General features: G+C 45.8%; 1 protein-coding gene across 4 annotated transcripts in view; it reads right to left on the reverse strand.

Moving 5' to 3' along the window:
- The window catches only part of AP2B1 (adaptor related protein complex 2 beta 1 subunit), a 65514-nt gene extending 42420 nt beyond the window's left edge, over positions 1-23094 (reverse strand). For 2 of the 4 annotated variants that reach the window (XM_021415361.1, XM_021415358.1), the window contains exons 1-8: positions 22962-23094; positions 20168-20225; positions 18004-18109; positions 16830-16965; positions 14887-15132; positions 4038-4228; positions 1876-2097; positions 1051-1171 (exon numbers count right to left, since the gene is read on the reverse strand). In XM_021415361.1, the coding sequence (XP_021271036.1) occupies positions 1051-1171; positions 1876-2097; positions 4038-4228; positions 14887-15132; positions 16830-16965; positions 18004-18109; positions 20168-20204 (1059 nt within the window). In that variant the 5' untranslated portion in view covers positions 20205-20225; positions 22962-23094. Of the gene's footprint in view, positions 1-1050; positions 1172-1875; positions 2098-4037; positions 4229-14886; positions 15133-16829; positions 16966-18003; positions 18110-20167; positions 20226-22874; positions 22938-22961 lie in introns of those variants that run through there. The other 2 variants (XM_021415359.1, XM_021415360.1) reach the window with 2 other exon arrangements.

Raw genomic sequence — 23157 nt, forward strand, 5'->3', positions numbered from 1 at the left:
AGGGAAGAAGGGAGCAGAAGGTTGCTCTCAATGGGTCTCATTTCAGCATGTATTTCTGACAAAGCTTGAGTTGTTTTTAGGAATGCCTCTTCAGAACCAGGAAGGGATTTATTTCCTGCTCTGCAGATCCCAGATCGAGACACTGCCCTCCATCCAGACAACCTGCATTATCTAAACACTAGGCATTAAAATTGGTGTGGAACCTACCAAAAGTAAATATACAATTCTGAATACATTCTCATGGAAACTATTTTTTAAAATGTGTTCCACATAGCCAGCACAAGAGGGGCATGGAATTACCTTGCTCTGTTCAAAACAAACAAACAAAAAAGCATCAACCAAGCAAACAAACAAAAAACAGACAAGGAAAACACACAGCTGCTTAAAATGTCACATTAAATGAAGCTGCTCTTTGACAATTAGGATAGGACAATAATAGCATTAACCAGAGGCATTAATCATTCTGCATTAGCATTAGGCCTTGTGACCAGAGTGGCACTTGAGAACACTTACTTTATTTAAAGGCTTTGGATTAAACTACATTAAATTCAAAGAGAATCTAAACTAGAAAGTGGTCTCAATTCAGCTTAGCTTTAGCTTTGTGAAGTTTCCATTCTGGAAGCAAGTTAAGCAAGATGAAGGTTATTTTAGCCCTGAAGAGTGCCTATGCAAGGTGTAACTATTTAACTAATACACTTGAAATTCACACTTCAGTAATGTTTGACCTTTCTGAATGCCTCCATTAAAGGCACACCTCTCTCACTTGAAACAAGCCTCTCATTCTAACCTCAGCTCCTGCAATGACTCATTTGACAGGAGCTTTTCTCCTGGAAAAGTAATCTGTAAAATGATCTGCCTCATTGTCACGATGCTTGGTACCTCCATTGAAATGATGGGGAAAACTCCAGCTCCTCCCTGCAAAGAGTACAGGGACAGTGATGCCTAAAGCAGGACAATATAGGTGATGGTCACACATTCTCTCTCAGGGACCAGAGGGTTTCTTCCAGGCCCAGAACACACGCAGGATCCGTTAGAATTTGCTGAGCTGACCTGGGCAATGTTTGCTTGAGAAGCCAGGCGGATCATGATGTCCAGTTTCTCCAGTTTGACATAGATAGGGTCATTGTACTTCACGAAGAACACCTTGATTTCCTGCTTCAGAATTTCAGGCCTGAAGGGAACACAACATTGTTTCACCCAAGACTGGTAAAAACAGGCTCTATTCTACCTCGTCTAACCACATCTGCATCTCGCCTCCTCCATTTGAACTGCTGAGCCAAGCACTGTGCACAGCCTGTAATATCAGTGTCGCCAGTGAAAGATCTTTATGTAGATCCCACTGACAAATTCATTTCCTGCCTTCACTTGCAAACACCTGGGCCACTGCAAAGTAACTCTGCCTTGCACATGATCAAAGTGCTGTCCCACCTTTCTGGTAAGGACAGGCAGTATTTAAGAAAGCAAGTGAGAGGAAATTGGTGAAAAAACAACAAGCTGTACATCAGTATGTTACTAGCCTGGTTATTCTACATTGAAGAGAGAATAGGATAAAGCACATTGAGTTTCTACAGGTCACTATGACCTGTGCAGTTACACCTTCCTCCCTGCACGCAATCTGATTTACAGTCTGGAGGGAGGGCACTTCTCCCTGCACTTAAAATGCAGTGAAGAGAAAAAGGCAGGGAAAAAAAGTACTGCGTGACACCGGTATCACGAGTGCTCTGTAACGACACAACTTACGTAAGCTACCAGAGTCACAAGACCGTTTAATCCATCCCTTGAGGGGGCTGAACCTGAATTAAACGCAGTTCTGCGTGTATGCAAACAGCAGAGGGTAACCAGATGCCCTCCCACATCCAGGAACTAAGACTTTACCTCTTCTGCACAATCAAGTTGATGTTCCTCAGGGCGACATACTGGACTTCAGGCTCTCCAGACAGCAGGGTAACCAGCGGAGGGGCAAGCTTCTTCAGCAGCATGTTGTAATAGTCGGAGTCCTTGGGGAGAAGCTCCAGGAACTTCATCAGAACTTTCACTGCTGACAGCACCACCGCTGAGTTGGCATGGGACAGCCGAGGGGTCACCCGCTCACAAATGCTGCGGACAGAGGAGGGGTTCACGTTTTAACTCATAAATCTCAAATATTTCAGATCTTACTCGAATTTAGGAGAATGCACAGAGCTGAAGGCAGCTTCCTCAAACGCTTCAACTTGGTTTTCTTTACAAAGAACAGGCAGCCTCACTTTCCTGAACACAGCAGGAAGCAAAGAAGAATGACTTCTTTCACAGCTTCAAGTTTCTCTCCTGCTACACTTTGCACACATTCTTCCAGCCCTCAGCAATGGATGTTTGGTTATTGGCTTTTTCTGCCTCGGCCTCGTGGTATTCTCTCCAATTTCTGTAATCTCATCCATCACTTACAAAACAACTTTAACAAAACTGATACCAGAAAAACACCTCAGCCCCCATATCGTCATTCAGAGGTGATACACACGCTTCAGGCTTGCTTTAGGGGAGGTTTTTGCCATTATGACCATTTGTTTCTAAAAAAACAGTTTCCATTATTCTGAAGAAACAGGAAAAGAGCGACCTACATTTCCTCCCAAGTCTCAGGTTCATCACTTGCCTAGGTGGATCCTATAACCAACAGCATCCTGAACAACCCCATCCCAAGCAGAAAGGAAGTTTGGGTTCATATGGTCTTTCTGACAGCATCTGTTAAGTTTATTCCCACCCCCTCCTGCACATTGCTAACCCAGAACAATCTTATCCCCATCTGTGCCTCCCTGAAGTTTTTCTCTGAAAGATTTGCTTTCAGCCACCCTGCAAGGGAGGCAGCAGGACTAAGGGAAGAGCCCAGGAGGCTGAAACAAGAGCTGGAGCAGTTCTCAGATGCCACTGCCCAACGTCACCTGCCAAGCCAAAGCCGCTTCATCTCGCTGTGCCTCAGCTTCCCCATGTGCAGGGGGAGTGCCACCAGCCTTGCTGTAAAGGAGAGCACTATAAAGGCAGGTGCTGCCATTCTTCAATCCAAAATAAGACAGGCTCTACGAGCCAAGCTCCACAGAAAGGAGTAGGAGTCATTACTGCCCATCCAGTTTTGTACAGAGCTCTGGCAGAATTAAGGATAAGGAACTTGGACATGTTCACAGCTGCTCAAACTGGTGGTGCCTCTCTGACAAAGCTAGGATAATGCTGGCCTGACACTCCGGAGATCTCTGCAGGTTGCTAGCACTCATTAATATCTGCTTTCTGGCACAAAATCTTAGAGCACAAGGAGGAGGGAGGTGGAGAAAAAGCAGCAAGACTACTGGCAGAATTTTTTTTTTTTTTTTTAAATTGGATTATCTCTTGTGCTTCAAAAAAAAAGAGTCACTAAAGAAATACAGCAAATCAGAAAAGGTCTGACTAACTTTTGTATATAGGCTCGTGCTCCTTCCTTTCTCTCCACACAACTTTTAACATGGAATATATCAAGTCAGAGATTTCCCCTATGCTAAGTAATTGTCCTTTCTGGTTCGTTGTTGCCTTGGGTACAAAATCTGACTTTGTGATTTCAGACACAGATCAGGGAGAGGCTTGAAGCGCACTACATAAGCCTAAGGTCTCTGCATTTAGTTTAGTCATTAGAGTTAAAAGTAGAAGCAGAAAGGAGAATTAGGAGCGATAAGAAATGTTGTTTCTTAATTTTGTATTAGTTCTACCACAGACTAACTTTTAGTTGGAAAAAATACTCCAGTCTCAGACCGGCAGCACTAGGGAAACCCTCAAACCTACGTGGAAAAGAAAAAATAAGAAAGCAGCAAGAAACAGGAATTGGTTCTGCAATGGGAAGTGGCAGGTCAACAGCAACAGCCCAAACTCCCCAAGTTCACCTCCTTTTTAAACTTGCACTTCAAGGCTTGTTTGTACTGCTTGAGATCTAGAACACAGGCTTGCTATTACAAGCCTTTCTCAAAGAGGTGACAACACCAGAAGTCTGCAAGTGCTCTGCTACCAAACCCAAGCAGCCCATGTAAGGGCAGGATCAAACGTACCTTTGAGCTTCACGATCATCCTTGGGGTTGTAGTTGGACAGGCAGTCCAGGATGAAGATCTGCCCCCACTCTGTGCACTCATTTAAAGCTGTCAGCAGCTTGTTGATGTTCTGAGGGTTCAGATCCAGCAAGTTGCTGTTGGGATGCGATTCGCTGATTTCTGACAAAGCAGCAACAGCATTTGCTACCACCTGGGAGAAGAAGAGACAAGGAGATGCATTCTTTGCTGCTACGTCTTCAGTGGCTTGATGGGGATTAATTTGGCTATAGCATGGGTTACACGTGGGAAACTTGGAGATCTTGGCATGTGTTAGCAGCAGCAGCCATCGCACTGGTCATTGCAGCCTTCAGGGACCCAGTACAACCTTACAAACAATTCTGAGAACCCAAAGGTTGACTTTAACCTTATTCTTTGCTGAAATTTTAAGTCTCTTGGGAAAGAAGTGAAAGAACAGCAGCACAGCTGGAGAGGGCTACTGACAAATACAGGATATATGAAAAGTCAACACAGGCATAAACAGCATTTTGCCAGAGAAATTACAACCTGAAAATGGTTTTGTCTACGACAGACAAAAATTAAAGCTGTCTCTGGGTAAAACAGGGACCTGGGACCAGGACTTCACCAGAGACGTTATTCTAGAGGGAGCCAGAGATGGCACCAGGGAGTGCCCACGTGGATCAGTGACAGCATCTCACCTTCCTACAGGCTCCAGGCTTCCTCCTGGCTAGCCCCCATAAGCATCAGCTCCCCTTGTTTCCATCAGGTGCTCAACTGGAGTTGGATTCGATGATCCTAGCGGGTCCCTTCCCACTCAGGATATTCTCATTATATGACACAGGCAGGGTCTCAAAGCCTCTAATTACCATACTCATTCAGGAATGGATGTCTCTTGCCTAGTTTCCCCCTGGCAGCCCTATGAAACATAGCTTAACCCAATCCAAGAAACAGAAAGACTTTTCTATTTCTTCCAAAACCTAACATTAAAAAGGTTAAACCATGAGAGATTTAAACCCAAGCTTGACACACAAAATTGGCACGCCCTATGAAGAGGCATTTTCAGGATATTCTACAGCGTCACCCCAACTCAATGCAAACCTGCTCAAACACAGCCTTATAACATTACTTTCTGCGGGATTAAAGTCAAAGAAACACTGTGTTAGAATCCTTGGATTTCTTTAGATGATTAAAGAGGGTTTTGATGCAGTGCGCTGAAAACGAGAACGGCGCAACCACGAAATTCTGTGCATTGCTCCCATCACTGCTTGTCATTAAAGCAACGTATTCCAAAGTCATTGCACAAGCACAGCAATGCTGATTGCTTTGCATTTCACGCCTAGAGGTGAGAGGTAGGATTCCGATCCAGGGTTTGATGAATTTCATTAGCTGAGTGAGCCTTCTGTCACCAAAACCATTAGCAATCAGAACTGCTGTCTTCCTATACTGTTTTAATGAGTTACTTATGAAGGTGTGCTGCTTATTCTTCACATTGTTTAATTTGCCTAATTCCTGAATGGTTCATGTGACACAGCCTACAACTGAAGTGGAAGACCGTTTTAATTGCGTTATACTTTGGAAGTTTTCAAGTGAAGACGAATCATAAAAGCAACTTAAAAGTTCAAAACCGTTACGAGGAAACACTTATAAAATGAAATGAGGGAAAAAAAAATGAAGTAATAAAAAGGAAGTGACAGAAGCAAAGCACTGCAGAAAGGTACCTGTCAGCTGTGCTACAGAAGAGCACTGTGCTTTGGCAAATGAACTCAAGCTGCCAGGCGCTGACTTCTTGCAGTAATTAGTCCGTGTGGATATCCTCAGCCCTGGGGCAAGTACAAGTGAAAGCAGCCGTGCTGAAGCTTCCTCCCTTGCAGAGGGAGCCATGTCTATCACCTTGAGTTTGCCACAGGTGGAGGATGCCCAGGAAAGCAGCAACTTCAACCCAGAGAGCGCTGTGAGCAAAGGCTTGCTTGCCCTTAGAATCTTTGGGGGCTCTTTTGAGCAACTAGCATGGCAGCATGAACGCTGGTATCCACATCAAAGCTGAGGATGAGACACTAAATGGCAATCCACCAGATGAAGCGCGTCAGGTTTTCATTAGAAGCACCCATGCGTGTGAGCATGAGATGTTCCGATGCCCAAGGAGCCTGCTGCCCATGCTCCTATTTGCATCACAAAAAGGACTGGAAAGGGCTGTGAAACATGGGCAGCAGCCCAGCTCTGCCAGACTGGCCGGGATACAGTGTCCTAGTGCACAGCTACAGCTGGTCCTCACCTTCCACCTGAGCAGAGCAGTGCTGCTGTCAGCTCGGTGACATGAAGATAAATGAACCTAAAGAGGAGATGGAAGGGGATGGGGAAAATTTTCAATAAACTTTAAGCAAAGCTGATTTAAAAAAAAAAAAAAGTAATTGCTGGCGATTCACACTGAACATATTGATGTGTTATGGTATGCCAACAAAAATAATTAGCATCTTCAAGGCTTTTTACACAGCCGCGGCACAGTTGAAATGAAAACAGATTTGAGAAATGGGTCCAACATAAACACTGGTTCAAGTACGCCCGCTCACCTCTCCTCACTGGCACTGCCCTGGCTGCACAACAAGACCAGAACCCAGAGCAATGCAAGCCAGCACCGTGCACCTCCATCCCAGTACGTGGCTCCCACCCTGCCAACAGCTCTCACCAAGCGATGGCTCAGGCAACACGGACACCAAAACTGAGTTGCTGTCCAGAGTTTGGGGTGCTGGCCATTACTGGGGAGGTACGGACACCCCATCAGCTTCAGAAGCACTTGGCCAAAGGAAGCCTACAACTTAAAGGCTGAACTTTAAACGTTCAACTTGGTTGATTCTTCTTCCTTAGCACAGCAATATGAGATAACGAAGTCCATCTACTGAACAAGTACGAGGTCCAAAGTGATAAAACAGATTACACAACAGTTTCTTTTCACCTTGAAAATAAGTAGTGATGATGGCAGTGGGGAATATACTAAAAGTAAAGGTAAAACTTTGCATGTGGTGTAGAACTGTAAGATAAGAACACGGAACCGGAGACATTCCACAGCAAACGTCACAGCTCAGCGGAGCAGAAAAAGCAAGCCATAGGCTTCTTCAGCAAACCACTGCTCTCTGCTTTTAACAACACATAGCTAGCTCCATGCAATGAGAAACCAACCAGAAGACAAACTAACACCTAGTGTGGTCTCTTGGTTCTCAAAAATAAGGACAGAACAGGTTAGCTTGCTAGTCACAGACAGGTGAATCCAAAGAACAGGAAGAGCTTTTCAAAGCTTTAACTTGAAATTTAACTTCATTTTTGTATGCAAATGCCTCATAACAAATCTGAGACAATGATTAATGGAGTGAGCATTGCAAAGCACTGTTTTCTAAAATAACAAGAAGTTAAAAAAAAAAACAAAGCCTGAACAAATATGCTGCGTGTTATTTAAGACCACATAGGTGAGGATGTCCATGGCAAAACGATTCGTAATTAACCATAGCTCACAGATCCCAACCAATGGAAATCAGCCTAAAAAATAACCAGAAAGTACAAACGCAGAGCAGACTGAAGATTAAACAGTAATGATCATCATCATCTGAGGTCCCTGCCTTGCTAATTTAAAATCAATCCACCCGAGGTACATGTCAACACTATTCAAATGCAGTGGCAGCAACATCCCTTTAGAGCACAGTTGAGCCGAATGACAATAAATTTGCTTTCTGGCTGGAATTTCCCGACAAATTTAGACTTGGAGAAGTGTCACTGGTATCAGGATAACTAAAACTCACAGGCTCTTATTAAAAAATAAACCCTGCGCTTCAAACTATGCTACAGATTTAACAAGAACTCCACATTTTTAAACCCACCTACAGACAGCCCCCACCTCTGCAGCCCCGGAGCCCAGCTCCGACCTGCGGGGAGCTGCAGAGCTTGGAGCTCTGCTTTGCCAGTTATTCCTTCTGGCAGCTCAAACCTTTAGCTCAGAGCAAATGGTATAAAACACATGAACAAGGAGGGAAGGGGGTGGGTGAAAACCCAAGTGTCTGCCTGCCAGCCCACACGGAAAAGCTTTGCAGGGGGTGGGGGGACAGGAGGGAAGCTAGGCGGATCTAGAACGCCAAACAGTCAAAGCAATCAGATTATTGTGCTGGCATCCCAGGCTAATTGGAAATCAAACCAAGTGTGTAATGTAGTTAATGAAATACAACATTCTGCTGCTTAACGGGAACCTTTGGCGCACCATCCCATTAAAACGAGGAAGAAATGAAGAAAAAGAGGAAAACAAAGGGCTCTGAAAAGACGCAGAGGGAAGGCAGCCTCCTCCACCTTGCTGGAGGCTCCCAGCCTCGAGGCAGCCAGGCACCACGTGATGTTTTCGAGAACGCAGAGAGGTGCTGACATTTTCCAGCAGCACGCTGAGCGCGCACGGCCTGCTCGTGCCATTGAGCACAACCCCCTGGGGGGGGGGGGGTGGTGGAGGCATCCACGTGGATGTGTATTTCACGGGGCCACCTGCGTGCACAGCACAGGTGATGCAGCGTGTCTGAAAGGTCCTTAATGGGTACCAACACAGACAATCCTCTAAGAGCTAGGCCTCACCTCTGTTGATCCCGCTTATATTTTTTCCATCTACAAGCCCCCTTGAAGTTGGCATCCCTAGAAACGGTCCGAGAACATCTGAAATGGCCTAAGTAAATCAGAGAGCCTATGTAAGTACTTCATGTAATTAATACATGTAACGCATGTATAGCTTTAAGTTAAAGCCCTGGGAGACTAACACATCCCCAGCCCACGTACAGTCTTGGAAAGCAACAGCTCACCTGCGCAGGGCTCTGAGTAAGGCATTCATCTTCCACTACTTTCACTCTACGAGGTTGCACTTCAGCACCTGAAGCTCAGGAACCACGCTGCTGGGTAAGTAATCAGTTCCTGACCAGGGAACTGCAAATTGCCTGGGTGGTGTGGGAAAGACCTCCTGCTTGCTTTTTGCAAGTGGGATGAATTTTTCTGGAGGTGGCAATGGCAGGGAAGGCAAAGTGTGATGCTCCCTACAATGAGCTTGTCCTCAGTGGTTTTTATGCTTTACTGCTCCCACGAGGCACTGCAGAAAAGCAGCACTTTGTAGCAAACTGAGCACTGCTCCTGCTTTCTAGTCCATGCAGCATCAGGATCCGTTAGCTGTAAGACAGGAAGCCATGCTTCCCCAAGAACCCCTAGGATCAAGCACCTATCACATACCACAAACAGTTCTTTTGCAGGTTTTTTTTAAGGCCCTTTGCAATTTCCCTTGCAGACGTTCTCACTGGCACCATCCAGCAGCACACAGGGCTCTCTCACCCCGGCAGCCTATTTAGAAGGGAGCCCACCAGCCAAAAACCTTGTTTAGCCCTGACAGAGGGAGGACTGGAGGATAACAAAGCATCGTAGCTACAGTGTTTTGTGACAAACAGTGCTGGTCAGTAGCTAGAAGTGCCTGTTCTGATTGGAAATGTAACATCCAGGCACGTTCAACAAAATTCCCCAGTGCTCAGATTGATATTAGAGATCCTGGGATGATCTATTGGGCAAGACTAACACTTGGGAAATTAGACACATGCTGGCAGCAGTAATTGGAAGGAAACAGGTCTCCGATGGATGAATTTGTCAATTAAGGTTTATAAATGAGGGGTCTTGTGAGGACAGACTCTTGGGAGCCGTGGAAATTCATGCGTTACTGTACGAGTGTTGCATCTCCACCAGACTGAGAGCATTGAGAAGGAAAGGAAAAACACGGCTTCCACAGAACCCACCCCAAATCAGCATCCCTCAGCCTACCAAAAAAATCAAATCCTGCGTGGAGGCCCACAGATCCCATGGATCTCTTCAGGGTGACAACCTGGAGAACAACTGGCTGCTCAGCGAGCCTGACCCCAGCCCTAAACCCCAAACTAAAGCTCTGACATCAATGCACAGCGGCAGCCCTCCCCTCTCCCCCAGTTTAAGTCTTTGCAGTCTGACTGCTGCAACGCAGCCACACAAGCAGTGCAGGCTTCTGAACTCCCTGCTCATCTCCCACGTTGCCTCTTTTAAGCATCCCACCACGTACATTAACATACCCCTATTTATACATGCTCCTCTGCAACCACAGACCTTCTGCAAAGAAAATTCTCAGCCTGAAAGACAGACAGGCAGACAAGGAACTCGCAGGAGTGCCCTGCAAAGAGCCATAACGTGAGGCCACCACTCTTCATTAGCCCCTAAGCAACGCTGTCATTAACTGCAACACAGTCCACGCTGGGCAGACCTACCAATGCACCTACCAGTGCCTACAAGCACCATCCAGTGTCTCCAAAAAGGCAGTACGAGCTCCACCAGCACCACAAACTGATTTAAGAAACACACAACCACCTACACTCAGGAGCAACACAGACACGGCCGAGAGGCTTCATGATCCAGCCTTCAAGAGCAGCAGTTTGCTCTTCGGACTACCAAAAATGTTAGCTCAAGAGGGAAAAAATACAGCTGCGAGCAGTCCAAGCTCCTCAGGAGACAGGTGCCTATGAAGAAGGTGATGTTCCACCCTCACTTGTACAAGACATGTCCCAGGCTCTCACAAAGCCCTGCTGGGACTCAGAGGACCACTGAGAGTTTCTCAGTGTTGTTACACAAGGAGCAACAATATTCCTGTAAAATATACAGCAGAGGACAGCCCAGGAGGTAAAGCTGCTTCTGAACAGTCTCATACCCCAGGATATGGTCTCAGACAGACAAACAGCTTGCCAGCAACTAGTAAAAAGAAAATGAGGACCTTCTTTCTCCATAATACCATCCAGGAAGCCCAAATGTGTACTTGAAGGTCTGGCTGGCAGACAAGGAACCTGTGGAGCTTGCAGTCACAGCAGGAGAGACAAGAAAGCACCGTGATGCAGATCAATGGGTTTTCAGTCTAGTCTGTGAGCTATGGAAACTCAATACTGCTAGAGGGGATTCTGAATAAAACAAGACAAACCTGGCATCTGCTTGCTGTCTGGGCTCAAGAGAGCCCCTTCTAAGTGCAGGTTACTAAAAACAAAAGCAAAAAGGCACAACAAAAGAGTAACTCTGTTCCATACACTTGGTGCCTTTGCTAATCACCCCGCTACGTGATCTCAGCTTACTCCATACTGATTCACAACAGTGTTTCCAGTGAACTGGGATGCATAGGTGGTGTAAAACGTGACATTATCCAACAGCACATAAGCAGTGTGTCTACACAGCCCATGGAAGCACAGGAGCAGAACAGCCACACCTGTGAAAGCTGTGATCCAGAGCAGCACAATGACAAAGCAGAATAGGAGGAAGAGATGCTACAAGAAATTAAAAACCCAACAGCACCTATAAAAGAACTGAGAGAGGGCGACACCAACCAAAGTGGAGTCTTGTGGATACGTAGATTGACAAGAAAATTATCCCATGGGTCAAGAGTTATCCTAGAAGGTCAAGGATCAGAAGCGTTTGGAAAGAGAAAGGTTGCTCCATTCAAATATTAAAAGACCGTTAAGGCTTAAGATGGATTCCCCCTTATGCTTTTCTGCTAATATTTACATTCCTGAGGAAAACCAAGAAGTGCAGTGATAAAAGCCAGAAGGGAACTAGTTATAAAACAAGGTGTCCGGCCATAAACAGCTCTGGTTCTGCTTTGAGCTGCTGCCATCTCGTGGCCTTGCTCTCCATCACCAGGGCTGGGAGTGTGCAATGCTCTCATAACAAGCAGTCATCGGATGCCATTCACAAGTGTCAGAACAACACAGAATGAGGATAAAGGAAAAATGGTTGTTCTCTGAAAGATTTCAGAGCCTCTTTGGCCATCAGTAGACACGCAGGAGACCGACCTCTCACCTTCTGCAGCCAGCCCGTAGCTTTATATTCATCCAGACCTGGTTCTGCTGAGTTTCTCACAAGGAAATGCTGAGCAGCGAGGAAAAAGTGATATGGGAACACGTCTGGGAAAAAATGAGGGTTCCCTCAATGGAGGGAAACTCTTCAGCAGGATCCCAAGCAACAAAGGGCAGCTCAAGGCAATTTAGATCCACCTGCAAAATGAGATTAAGGGCTCCATCCACCATCAAACTTCTGCAGTGTAACCACCTGGCAACCGAAGCATGTCCTTGTAAGTGCTATTGGCCCACTGCCCACAGAAAGAAAGACATCAGCTGCAAGGCAGTAAGCCACCAACCCATCTGGTACCTTGCCATATATATCCATAGCCATCTAGATGCAATTAGAAGGCTGAATTAATTCACCCAGGAGAAACTGCAAAGCTACCACGGTGAGACCACAGAAGCAGCTGGAAAACTACTGCATTCAGGTGCTGGTCCTTCAACCACAACTAAAGCTTCTCCAGAATCATGCAGTCCTGCACCTCCTCAAGGAATCGAGGAATGAAGGCCAGATCCTGACAACAAGAAGCCCAGCTAAGGAGAAATGCCCCCTGGCTCCACACATTCAGCACTTCAACAGGACTCCACAGCAATGCCCTGAAATCCCTGAAACCCCCAACCCTTTTTTTGTAGGATTCCATGACAATAAGTTACCAGTTCTAAAAATACAAAGAAAAAGATTTCTGACAAGGTCACCTCCAACTTCACATTGGATACCTTTACAATGAGGGTGATGTGAGAGATAGAAGCATGCACCCTGAGCTCCACACAATTACAAGGCAATCAGCAAGCCACAGATGGAGTTGTTATTCAGCACAGCACCCAGCTTGAACAGTTAGTGCTTGCTCATGTGCTGGAGGCAGCCAATTACAAAGTCATACCAACCCCTTCTCGAAGACTATTTTTCAACATGAGGGTTTTTTAACTCCTGCTCAAAATCATCATTTTTCACAAGAGGGAGCAAGTGGGGACTTCCTGTCTAAAGCCCATTCTGCTCCATTAAATACCTAATGTGTCTATTTCCACAAGTCATCAAAAGAAGAGAAGCATTTGTAATAATAAAACCATGAATGAGTTTAGGTAAGTTGCAGTGAATGAGATGCACCATTTGCAGAGGAATATGCCACAAGGAGAGATGAATCTACACCACTCTTTTCATTTATCTTTCTTCTTGATATCTGGCACTTTTGCTTTTTTAAACTAAATGGGAACTTTCAGGTTCTGTAACCAGCTTAAATGCTGTATAAAGTCAGCACCCACAGCAGCACACAGCACACCTCTTCAACACCATCACCCCCCCAAACCTCATTCTCCTGATGTGGATCCTCAGCTTCAGGATGAGCAGTAAGATGAGAGTAAGTATGATAGGATGCAGGTTCTATGACCCCATAGGGTTTCAGCCAAGGTAGAGCTGCAAAGGTTTTTCCATCCCAGCCCACCTTCATTACCCAGAGGGAACCCATAAGTTTTAATTGATCATGTTTTATTACGAATCCCTATGCTACTTTGGTGGTTTATTTAGCAAATGGAGATTGAACTACTCTTTGGTATTTCTACCCTTCTCTCCGTTCATTTCAGTCAGTATTAATTTAATGTGCTTTTAAAATAGATATTGGTTCTCTCCTAACAGCCTGTGGTTCACTTACCAGAACAGTTAGCTCTATACAGATCAAAATGCAGAAAGGGCAAGCAAAACCTTTATTTCTCCTGAAGAACTGCATCTATTCAAGCCTGAGCTCCTCAACTCACATTCATGTGGCTAGAATCAGCAGAAGAAAATTAGAGAGCTGGAAACCAGGCTAGAAGTAGGTTATATCCCTGCTGACAGTACACTCCATCGCTGCCAGCAAACTAGTGAAGGTCAGGGGCCAGTATTTAAGTGGAACTAAAGCAGCCCAGTTGAGTATCTTCAGAGGCCAGAAGGCACTCTCAACATCCAATTTATAAAAAGCAGGTGTTCTCCTTGCGGCTCAAAATTACCAAGGCAGAGGGAGCACCTCCAAGTAGTCCTGAGTATGCACACAGAAGCCTGGCATAATAAATTCAAGGAGGCATGAAAAGGGAACAGCTTGGAAAAGAGACTGCAGCAATAGGCGCTCCTATCTCCTTGTGGGCACCACTGCTCACTGACTTATGCCTGTGAAAGCCAGATACTTTCAGTTTTAGCACCACTAAAAAGCCATAAGAAATGTACTCACAGCCTTCACTCCCTGCTAAAGGGTCGGTACCTTACCACCCACCCTTGACTTATCCAGGGTTGCCCAATGACAGCTACAGCAGGGCAGCAACTCGCTTTACGTGATTTGATTCGTGCACCATAGACTAAGTTGTTATACACATATTAATCATGTAACATGACATCTTTAAGCATAGGCCCATCAGATCTGTCCTCTATAAGAGCTGAAAAAGAAAACTAATGTCCACTATATTGTGATTAGAAACAGTGGAATATGATAAAGGGTCCATTTCCACATCAAGCATCAGTGAAAATGAAATGAACACAATTTAGCAGGTAAGTTACCCTGTGACATTCTTGGTCTTGACCTCTACCTCTGCTCTGACAACTCATTTAAGTGTATTAAAAACACAAGCATCAATTTCCTTCCCTCATTACAGGCTGGGAGATTTCTCTGCTCTAGCGAGTGAATTCATCCACCCTCCTCACTGCAGAAAGCAACGGCTAGGAGCTGTAGCCACAGTAGAAACACCGAAAAAAGTATTTCTCACCCTGCTCTTCTGAGTCATCAGATGATAAGCTAAACTTTTGCTGCAGCACTCAAGACAGACAAAACAGGCAAAAGCCCGAACAGGCATTTCCTATTTTCTCAAGCAGTAAGCATTCCCTAATCAATGCATTCCTCACGGTGCATCAACTGCAATCAGAAGCCTTCACATTCCTGATTATGTGTCTGTTGCAAATTCAGGCAATGCACTGCAAGGACATATACATTACCATGGGATTCGAGTCTGCAATCAGGTCACGCAGAGAATCCAGAAATCCCTGGTCCTCCACCATCTGGGCATTGATGTCATGCAGCTTCGCCACGCAGACAGCTGCCGTCTTTCGAACGTAAGGGTCTTCATCCTTCAGACACTTGCGAAGAGGCTCACACAAATACTCTGTGATCTTGTCCACCCTGATACATCCCATGGTACGCACGGCCAGGGCACGGATGAGAGGGTTTGGGTCTTCACAGTCCTGCGAAGGGAAAGAACACGCAGTCATCAATTCTGCAATAATCGTCACTAATATCTTCCCCACAGTCAGAATCATGCTGTTCTTATTTCAGACAAAAGGCATTCTCTTGGATTACGTGTTCAGAAAGGCAGTTAATTCAGACTGGTGATAAAAGGTAGAACAGGTTCACAGAAATGTTCTGTACCATCACAAAAGGTTTTCAGGCTATGATAGTTTCCAAAACAGTAACACTGTGATCTCCCTGTCCCTTGGTTCTCCTCAGACAAAGCTTCCCTCAACATGAGCTAGCAGCCAAACCTAAAGCACAGCCATGCTGGAAAGGCATCTCTCATCATCCAGAGGCTCACCACAGGCTGGGAGAAGTCACCAGTTATACAACATGACAGTTACTGAGGCCTGCTTCTTAGAGGCCATGAGGTCTAGACACAAGCAACATAAGAAGAAGCAAAGGTGACTCTAGAGGTGCTTTTCTGATGAGATGATTAGACTTCAAACCCACATAATTTACCCACACAATCCTTCTAAAAATTCAGGTTTTACAGCTAAACTCTTCATCTACTCCCCCACTCTATCTACATCTCTGAGCAACTCTGTTCCACATTCAGGTTATAATAGGATGGATGCAAAATGACCTACAAGAAGCATTACGCACACTTATCTTTCACTGTTTTCATGTCCTACAGCTGAAACACATCTGAACGCATCCACTTCAAAGCATACGACAGAAGTGACATCTCTTTACCAGAGCATTCACCACTTTGAACTGCGAGCTGCATGTGAACCACTGAGCTAGGGTATACAAGTGCCAGCATTTTCACTTCACTATTGCTTGTCCCTCAGCTTGCCAAAAAGGACATCAGACATTTCTTTGAAGAGAAAAGCAAATCGATGGAAAATATTAGTTAGTCTGTTCTAACAGCATTACACTCCAGAAATGACAAGCAACAATATTCTTTCCTGTATGTGGAGGTAGGGACATCATCTCTGGACAGAACAGAGCAGCTCTCAGCCTAACTCTTCTCACCTCTTCCAGCATCACACACCGCACTAGAAGCTCAAAACATGATCACATTCCTTGGTTTCTGGGATTTTGTAGTGCTTCAGGAGGAGTCTCAAACCTTTCCTAAGAGCCATGTTTTAACTTACATAACATGGGACTGAAATAACATTTCCTAGATAAGGAGAGGCAACTTGACAACAGAATTAAAAGCAACACTGCAATCACGCTCTTATTTTCCACTGAACTGCCTTTCATTTTCACCAGAGAACAGCTTTCCACAAGGCACACTGCTGAGGCATTCAAAGAAGTAGGTATCTGTATGACAGAGCTACTACAAAGACTGGAAGATGAAAAATATATGTTCTGTTACAAGTGACAGAAGGTGGCCTTCAATGACGCTTAGCAAAATGATAAAAGCAGCTTTTCCTGGAGCTTGCTCTCTCACAACCACTTTCAGGGCACTTAAGTCATCTCCTCTGCACTAAGTAGAGGCAGCAAGAGAGAGACAGGACTCAGATCTGCTGGGCTCAGCCTGCCACCTCCTTACTTCCTTCTCCCCTATACACACACCCTCAAACCAGAGACTCCAGTACAAAAGCAGAGGTAAACAACAGCTCAGAAAGGCTGATGGACAAAGGAGACATGGTGACATTCACTCCGCTGGACCATTTTCTGATGAGCCATGGGAACAAGTTACCTTCACAAAGCTGTTGACAGCCATAATGGCCATGTCTGGCTGACTTTTGGCGTAGTTCATCAGGTACAGGTACACCAGCTTCTTTAACTCCAGGTTGTCAGTCTGCATGCAGTTCACAACATCAGGAAAGAGTGAGCTGGACAGATAAGAGGAAACAAGAATAGATTTAAAAAAAGCAGTGATATTATGGGATATGCAAAGGGATAGTAACAATATCAAGGAAGGCAAGAAAATTGGAGTTCAATTCTAATTGTCGTGCAGTCTAATGACAGGTCACTTCCCTTCCTAATCAGTTTAGAATCAGTTTTGTTAACACTTTGATCACTTAATCACACCTGGAACAGGTAAAAGTTCATGCAATTTCTTTGAAGTATTTTAATTGGAGAGTTCAACCAATAAGAAACTTTACCATGTCAGGTCTGGAAATTAACCAACAACAAAAACAGATGCTTAAAAATGTTGTGGTAACGTAGGACACTTACAAAGAACCTGCCAAATTTCAGCCAAGCAAAACCTTACGTGATAAGGAGATTAAACACTGATAAGCTGAGTTTCACTCTAAAATCAAGCATCAATCTCCAAACAGCTCTGCATAGGAAAGCAGAAAACTACGCAAGGACATCTGCAGCTCTGCAGTATGCTGTAGAGATCTAAAGCCGAAGGTCAAGTGTTGTGGGCAAAAACATTACTTTTTCTCCCTTACAGTTTATATGTTCCTCCATTCTACGATGAAGTCATGATTCTAAATTTGCCACCTTATCTTAATTTCCGTGGCAACAGATCGTACTGTCATGAATCCAGGACTACTGCGACTTTACAGCAGATTCCAGCAGCAAGGGAAGCTGGAAGGGAGAAAGCATTCACTCAAGCAGTCTCTCTGGTTGCCTCAAACAGGGAGAAAAGCACTGAATCAGCACTGCAGGTGGTAAATGTCCATGCTGAGGTTTGGACTAGATGATATTTAGAGTTCTCTTCCAACCCCAACCATTCTGTGATTCTATACCTTTCAGCAACCACGATGAAATCTCAAGGGTCTTGTTTTAAAAACACTCATTTTAAAATGTATTGTAAATTTATCCTACAAGTAAGTTGTTCATAGAGGAGTGTGCCTAGTGCACCCAAGGGAGGCCCAGCAGAACCAGAAATGCAACAAGTGAAAGAAATTTGCTTTTACCTGACATCCTTCCCCACAGTCATGGCCGCAATAACCTTCTTTACAGCCTCTTTCCTTTTCTCCTTCTTTTCATTATTGAGTTCAGCCTTCAGTTCAAAAATCTCTCCTGGAAGAAAAGAGAACAGACTGAGCCTTCTGGGAGGAGAAAAAGGTCTGGCTTTAGAGACAGCCTGAAAGTAACTTTTTATTCTTCTGGCCTGTTGTTCCCATAAAACCAGTACAGCAGCATGTAGAAGCTGTCAGATTTGATGGAGAACACAGTCCAAGAAGAAGCAAAGCTGCAACACTCAGAGTGATACAGGCTATGCCTTGCTAACAGAAAGCAGTTAACAAGAATCACTGCATGTTGCAGTTCTCCCACTTCCAGAACATTAAATCACATCCCTGTAGCATCTGTTTCTCAGAGGCAACCATTATATAACTAGGATGAAAAGATGTCTGGAGACACCAGATTAGTGCCTGTAAGAAAAACACAAACAGAAAACCAACTTTGCTAGGGATTTTGCCCAGGCTTTTTAACTTCTGCTCATCATCACTTGCTTCCTGCAAGGGCAGTGAGACCACAGCAGAACAAGAGACTACAGTGCAGAACAAACACTGTGATACACAGAGGCAGAAACAGGAAAGCACAATTTTAGTCCAGTGGAATAAATTGCTCTCAAGCTGGAAAGACAGAGCTCCTACTACCAAAAGCAGCAAGGAACAACAGCTTGCCCAAATTCTGAGGTCAACAGAGCAGGCTTTCCCATGATAATAATTTCCCCAGACGTTGCTGGAGTCAGTTCAGGATGGATCACAAGAACAGCAAAGTTTGCAAAGTACAGCACACATGCAGCAGGCAGCTTATCAGGCCTCCTCCAGACACAGCAAGCACCACGAGACGGATAAGGCTCCTCGGTGACAGACAGCTCCCCAGGGAGGAGAAAACTCCAGAAACCATAGGCTGAGAAAGACACATTCTTTACGAACACCAAAATGTCTTCAATAAAACACATCCCATGCCCTAACCCTCAGTTCCCACACACTGATACCGCTTTGTCAGAGCAGCACTTCCCATTACAGAAGATGACTAACACATACTTCAAGAAGAACAGAGGTTCCCATTCTGAAGAACGGAGTGCAGTGACCACTGTCTCCTGCCCGAGGAAGCGATGCGGGCATTCCTCGCACATCTCGTGCCCCGGAGCAGTGCTCAGCCAGCAGCAGCTCAGCCCCCTGCAGTCATCTCAGACACACTCAGCTGATGCTTTAGGACTGCACTTACAGGCAGAGCTGCTCCTTAGAAAGGAGCGAACCGCATTTGCTTAATTTATGTTTCATTAAGCTTCAGAATGAGCTCATAAATAGATCAACGCTGTTGATTTTTTCACTGGCAAGCATTCATTAGAAACATTTAGCCATCCTGAAAAGGAGTGGTTGATATGAACCATTTTCTACATCTCTGGGAGAGATGATGAGCAACATCAGGCTTAAATCGCAGCTAGCAAGAGCTAGGATAAACAGCGCTTTGTTTAAGAACCAGTTCAGAGAAATAAAAAGAAATCTGTCTGGGGTTGTTCCAGCAAAGCAAGCAGGTAAACAGCTAAAACAGCCCCAAGAACCCCTTGCAGTCTCCAGCTGCTGCTGTTTCTCCTGAGGCGAGGTGACCACCACACATACAGTAAAGCTAAGGGAATGTTGAATGCAGCAGATGGAAAACAAATGTATTTCACTGCAGTTTTGGAGGATGCAGCAATGGGAAACCCCATTACCTATGTGTTAGCTTGAGGCAGAGACATATGCTTCTACCTTTAATATTAATCTTTCTCAATCACCATAATCCTGTGATGCCCACCTGAACAACCATCCTCAGTCCTGAACTTGTTAGCCCATAACTAAATCGTTGTTTCTGACCATAACTGCACTCAAATCCCAACGTGCTGTTCTCTGGTTCTCAAAAAAAGCATCAATATGGGTCAATTAATGCACCACAAATCTGTGCATTACATCAGTTTTGTCTTTTGTCACCATGTGACCTACTTCTGAAGTTTCTCCCTGGGTGATTAAGATGAGAAACAGGGCCAGAGCTCACAGAAAAGCACAAGTTCTTCCGCATGCAGTTAAAAAAGCCATGTAAAAATAGCCCCTCGCCACCTCCAATCCACCACACCCGCTTAACACCAACCTTTTTTATTGGTCGTGAAGTATTTGGAGTCCGTCATGGTTCCAGTTCCTTAAGTCACCTGAAAAGAATAATATAAAAGAAGAGTCAGACAGCACGGGGAGCTGACAACAGGCTGGAAAGAAAAGCCTCTACCCTTCAGCTCTCTCAAGCTTGAAATTGGTATCTTTCTCTGCCAAGATCTCCCACCCCACCTCTGACACTCACACGAGGGTATTATTTCAGTGCTGCACTGCGTGTTTGCAGACTGCACTGAAAAATGCTGCTGGGCCAGCAAGTGCTTCATAGAGAACGGTCCCACCAGCACTTCCCTGCTCCTCAGAGCTAAATTAGTAATACATTACATTACAGGGATCGCCCAAACATATGTGGAGATCCATCATTTTATTCCTGCAATTGCCAGCTCTGTGACAAACACGACTCAAACAATTCTCAAGTACGGGCTGAAAAACAAGCATAGGAGTGGGCAGATCTACTGTTTTTGATGAAACAATCTGCATGAGTGCTAAGAATCCACGACCCTGGAAACAACCAAAAAATGCTTTCCCCTATTTTCCCCCTTCTTTTTCTATTTTTTGCCCAGTTCCTTTCCTCTTAAATGCACCTCTATGACCTTAAACGCTACCAGCAAAGCCAGCAAAGTTATTTTTCCCCTAAACGCTGCCTGTCTGCCTCCACACTGCTCACGCTGTGCTGGCTCAGCACCAAGAGGACGAGCCCAAGACCCTGCCCAGCTATGCAACCAGCTCACTGTTTCTTAACACTTTCCTTCCTCATCCCTTAACCAACCCCATCACCACCAGCATCCTCTTCCCCCTCCCCCTCCCAACAACCTCCATCACCTTTAACATGCCACACAGCATGGTGAGGCAGAGCAGTTGTTATCTCATCCAAGCAGATAAGCAACCTGCTGCCCCATGTCATTCATTGCCTCTTGTAACTCCAAATCCAGCCTTGGTTCAGCAATGCTGATGCTGACACAGTCCCTCGGGCTGCAGCCCAGCTCTAAAGAGGACTTAAGTGTTTTTCTCTAGGAGAGCACTTGGCAGGATGCCACGCAGAAGGCATTGAGCACCACCATGCTGTTCTTGGTTGCATTATATGTGGATCTGTCAACTTGGGGCACATCTCCCAGCTGAGCTGGCCCAGTGTTGTTTTAACAGTGATCAAAAGAGCAGATTATAGAGAAAATCCAGGAGGAAAAAAAAAAAAACACCACCACATACATCATCCCAGTTATATAAAGCTACACATAGGAAAAAAAAAACCCTCACTGGATTTTGATAATGACCTTTAAATCCCAAAGCAGGACATTTTGCTGCTTTTGTTTTTTTTTTTTCTGATCTCAGATCACTTTTGGAAACACGAAGAAGAATGATAAAACCACTCGAGCCCAGATAAGGCCAAGCACAGCACCTGCCTTCATCACCTCCGCTCAGACAGATAGAAATGAGATTAGATTCAGCTCAATAAGCAGCAAACTGCCATACTTAGGAAAGACAGCTCTCCTCCAGCAGAGCACGCAGATTTTGTGCCTCATCTATGGCAGAGCTGCTTCACACATTGTTAAGAGACAGCTTGCTAGCAGTGCTGAGTCTGTCTCAGGCACCAAGACAACTCCACATGGTTTACAGCAAATCTCAGCTGAAGGCCAAACCAAAACGGCCCAGCATCACAAATAGCCATGTTTTTAAATAACTCAAGAAAATGCCAGTTCCTTGTACACAAACCTAAATCTGGAAAGACTAAAGAATGTACAACAATGTCACAAATAACCCTGTATTTTTAGGGAAAATCTAAAGCTGTCACCCTTTTCTTACTAGATCCACGTCCAACCAGCACCTGCTGAAGCAGAAACAGGTACAAGCCATTCAAGCTGCAAGAGGATCCTGTTCCAACCCCCCAATCCAACAACAAGAGACACACAGAGGAATTTCTCCAGAAGCTCTGGCAAAGCTTAATGCTGTTCACACCGGCGTGACATTTAAACACATGAGACCCAATGAGCAACAAACCAGCAGCACAGGGGCAGCACTGTCCAAGCATTCTACCCACTCAGCACATGCCAACCTCTGTGGGCAGCAGGAACCCAGCTCCAATACCCAGCACCTCCCACAGCTCTCCCAATACCCCCCAGCAGCAGGAGCACCGGGAGGCCTCCCAGCAGCTTGCTCTGCTAATTCCCATTGCTGCTTCCTTCCCAGTCTTGAGGCCTCCATCCCTGCCCTGTGCCCCCAGCACTCATCCCTCATGTCAGTTCCTCCAGGGCCTCTCCCACTAGCTTGCACTCTCCTACCCAGGCCTCCTGTAACTCCCACCTGCTCCCAGTGCCTCACCTGCGATCACTGCCCAATCCCAGTATCCACTCCCAGTGTCTCCCCAGTGCCACCACCCCCTCCCAGTCACACCCCCTAATATTTCCCCCCACTCCATCCACACATCCCCTCCCAGAATCCCTCCATCGCCCCCCATCCTCTCCCCAAACCCCTTCCCAGTGTATCATCAGTGCCCCCACCCACTCACAGTACACCAACAGCAACACGCTCACTGCTCCTTGTACTCCCCCAGCACCCCCCAGCTGCTCTCCGTATCCCACCAGCGATCACACCCCTATCCCAGCACCTTATCCCAGAACCCCATTCCCACATCCCCTACCAGTACCCCACCAGTGCCTCCCACCCTCTCCCCAACCCCCATCCCAGGGCCTCACCAGTGCCCCCCAACTCCTCCCAGTACCCCCACCAGACCCCCTTCGGCCTCTTCCAGTGCCCCTTCTCGACGTCCCGGCCCCACTCACGCTGGGACGGACGAACGGACGGACACACCGCTGCGGGGCGGGGGCGGCGGCAGAACCGGAACCGGAAGCGAAGGGAGCACCCGGGAGGACTCGCGAGGAGCGGGAAGAAAGCTCCCCCCGCCTAGAGCGGCCGCGCCCCTCCACCATAGAGGGGCGAGGGAAGGAGACGGAGCGCCGCCGGCTCGCCCTCCGCAGC

The sequence above is a fragment of the Numida meleagris genome, chromosome 18 (assembly GCF_002078875.1).
Source record: "Numida meleagris isolate 19003 breed g44 Domestic line chromosome 18, NumMel1.0, whole genome shotgun sequence".
Classification (NCBI taxonomy): domain Eukaryota; kingdom Metazoa; phylum Chordata; class Aves; order Galliformes; family Numididae; genus Numida; species Numida meleagris.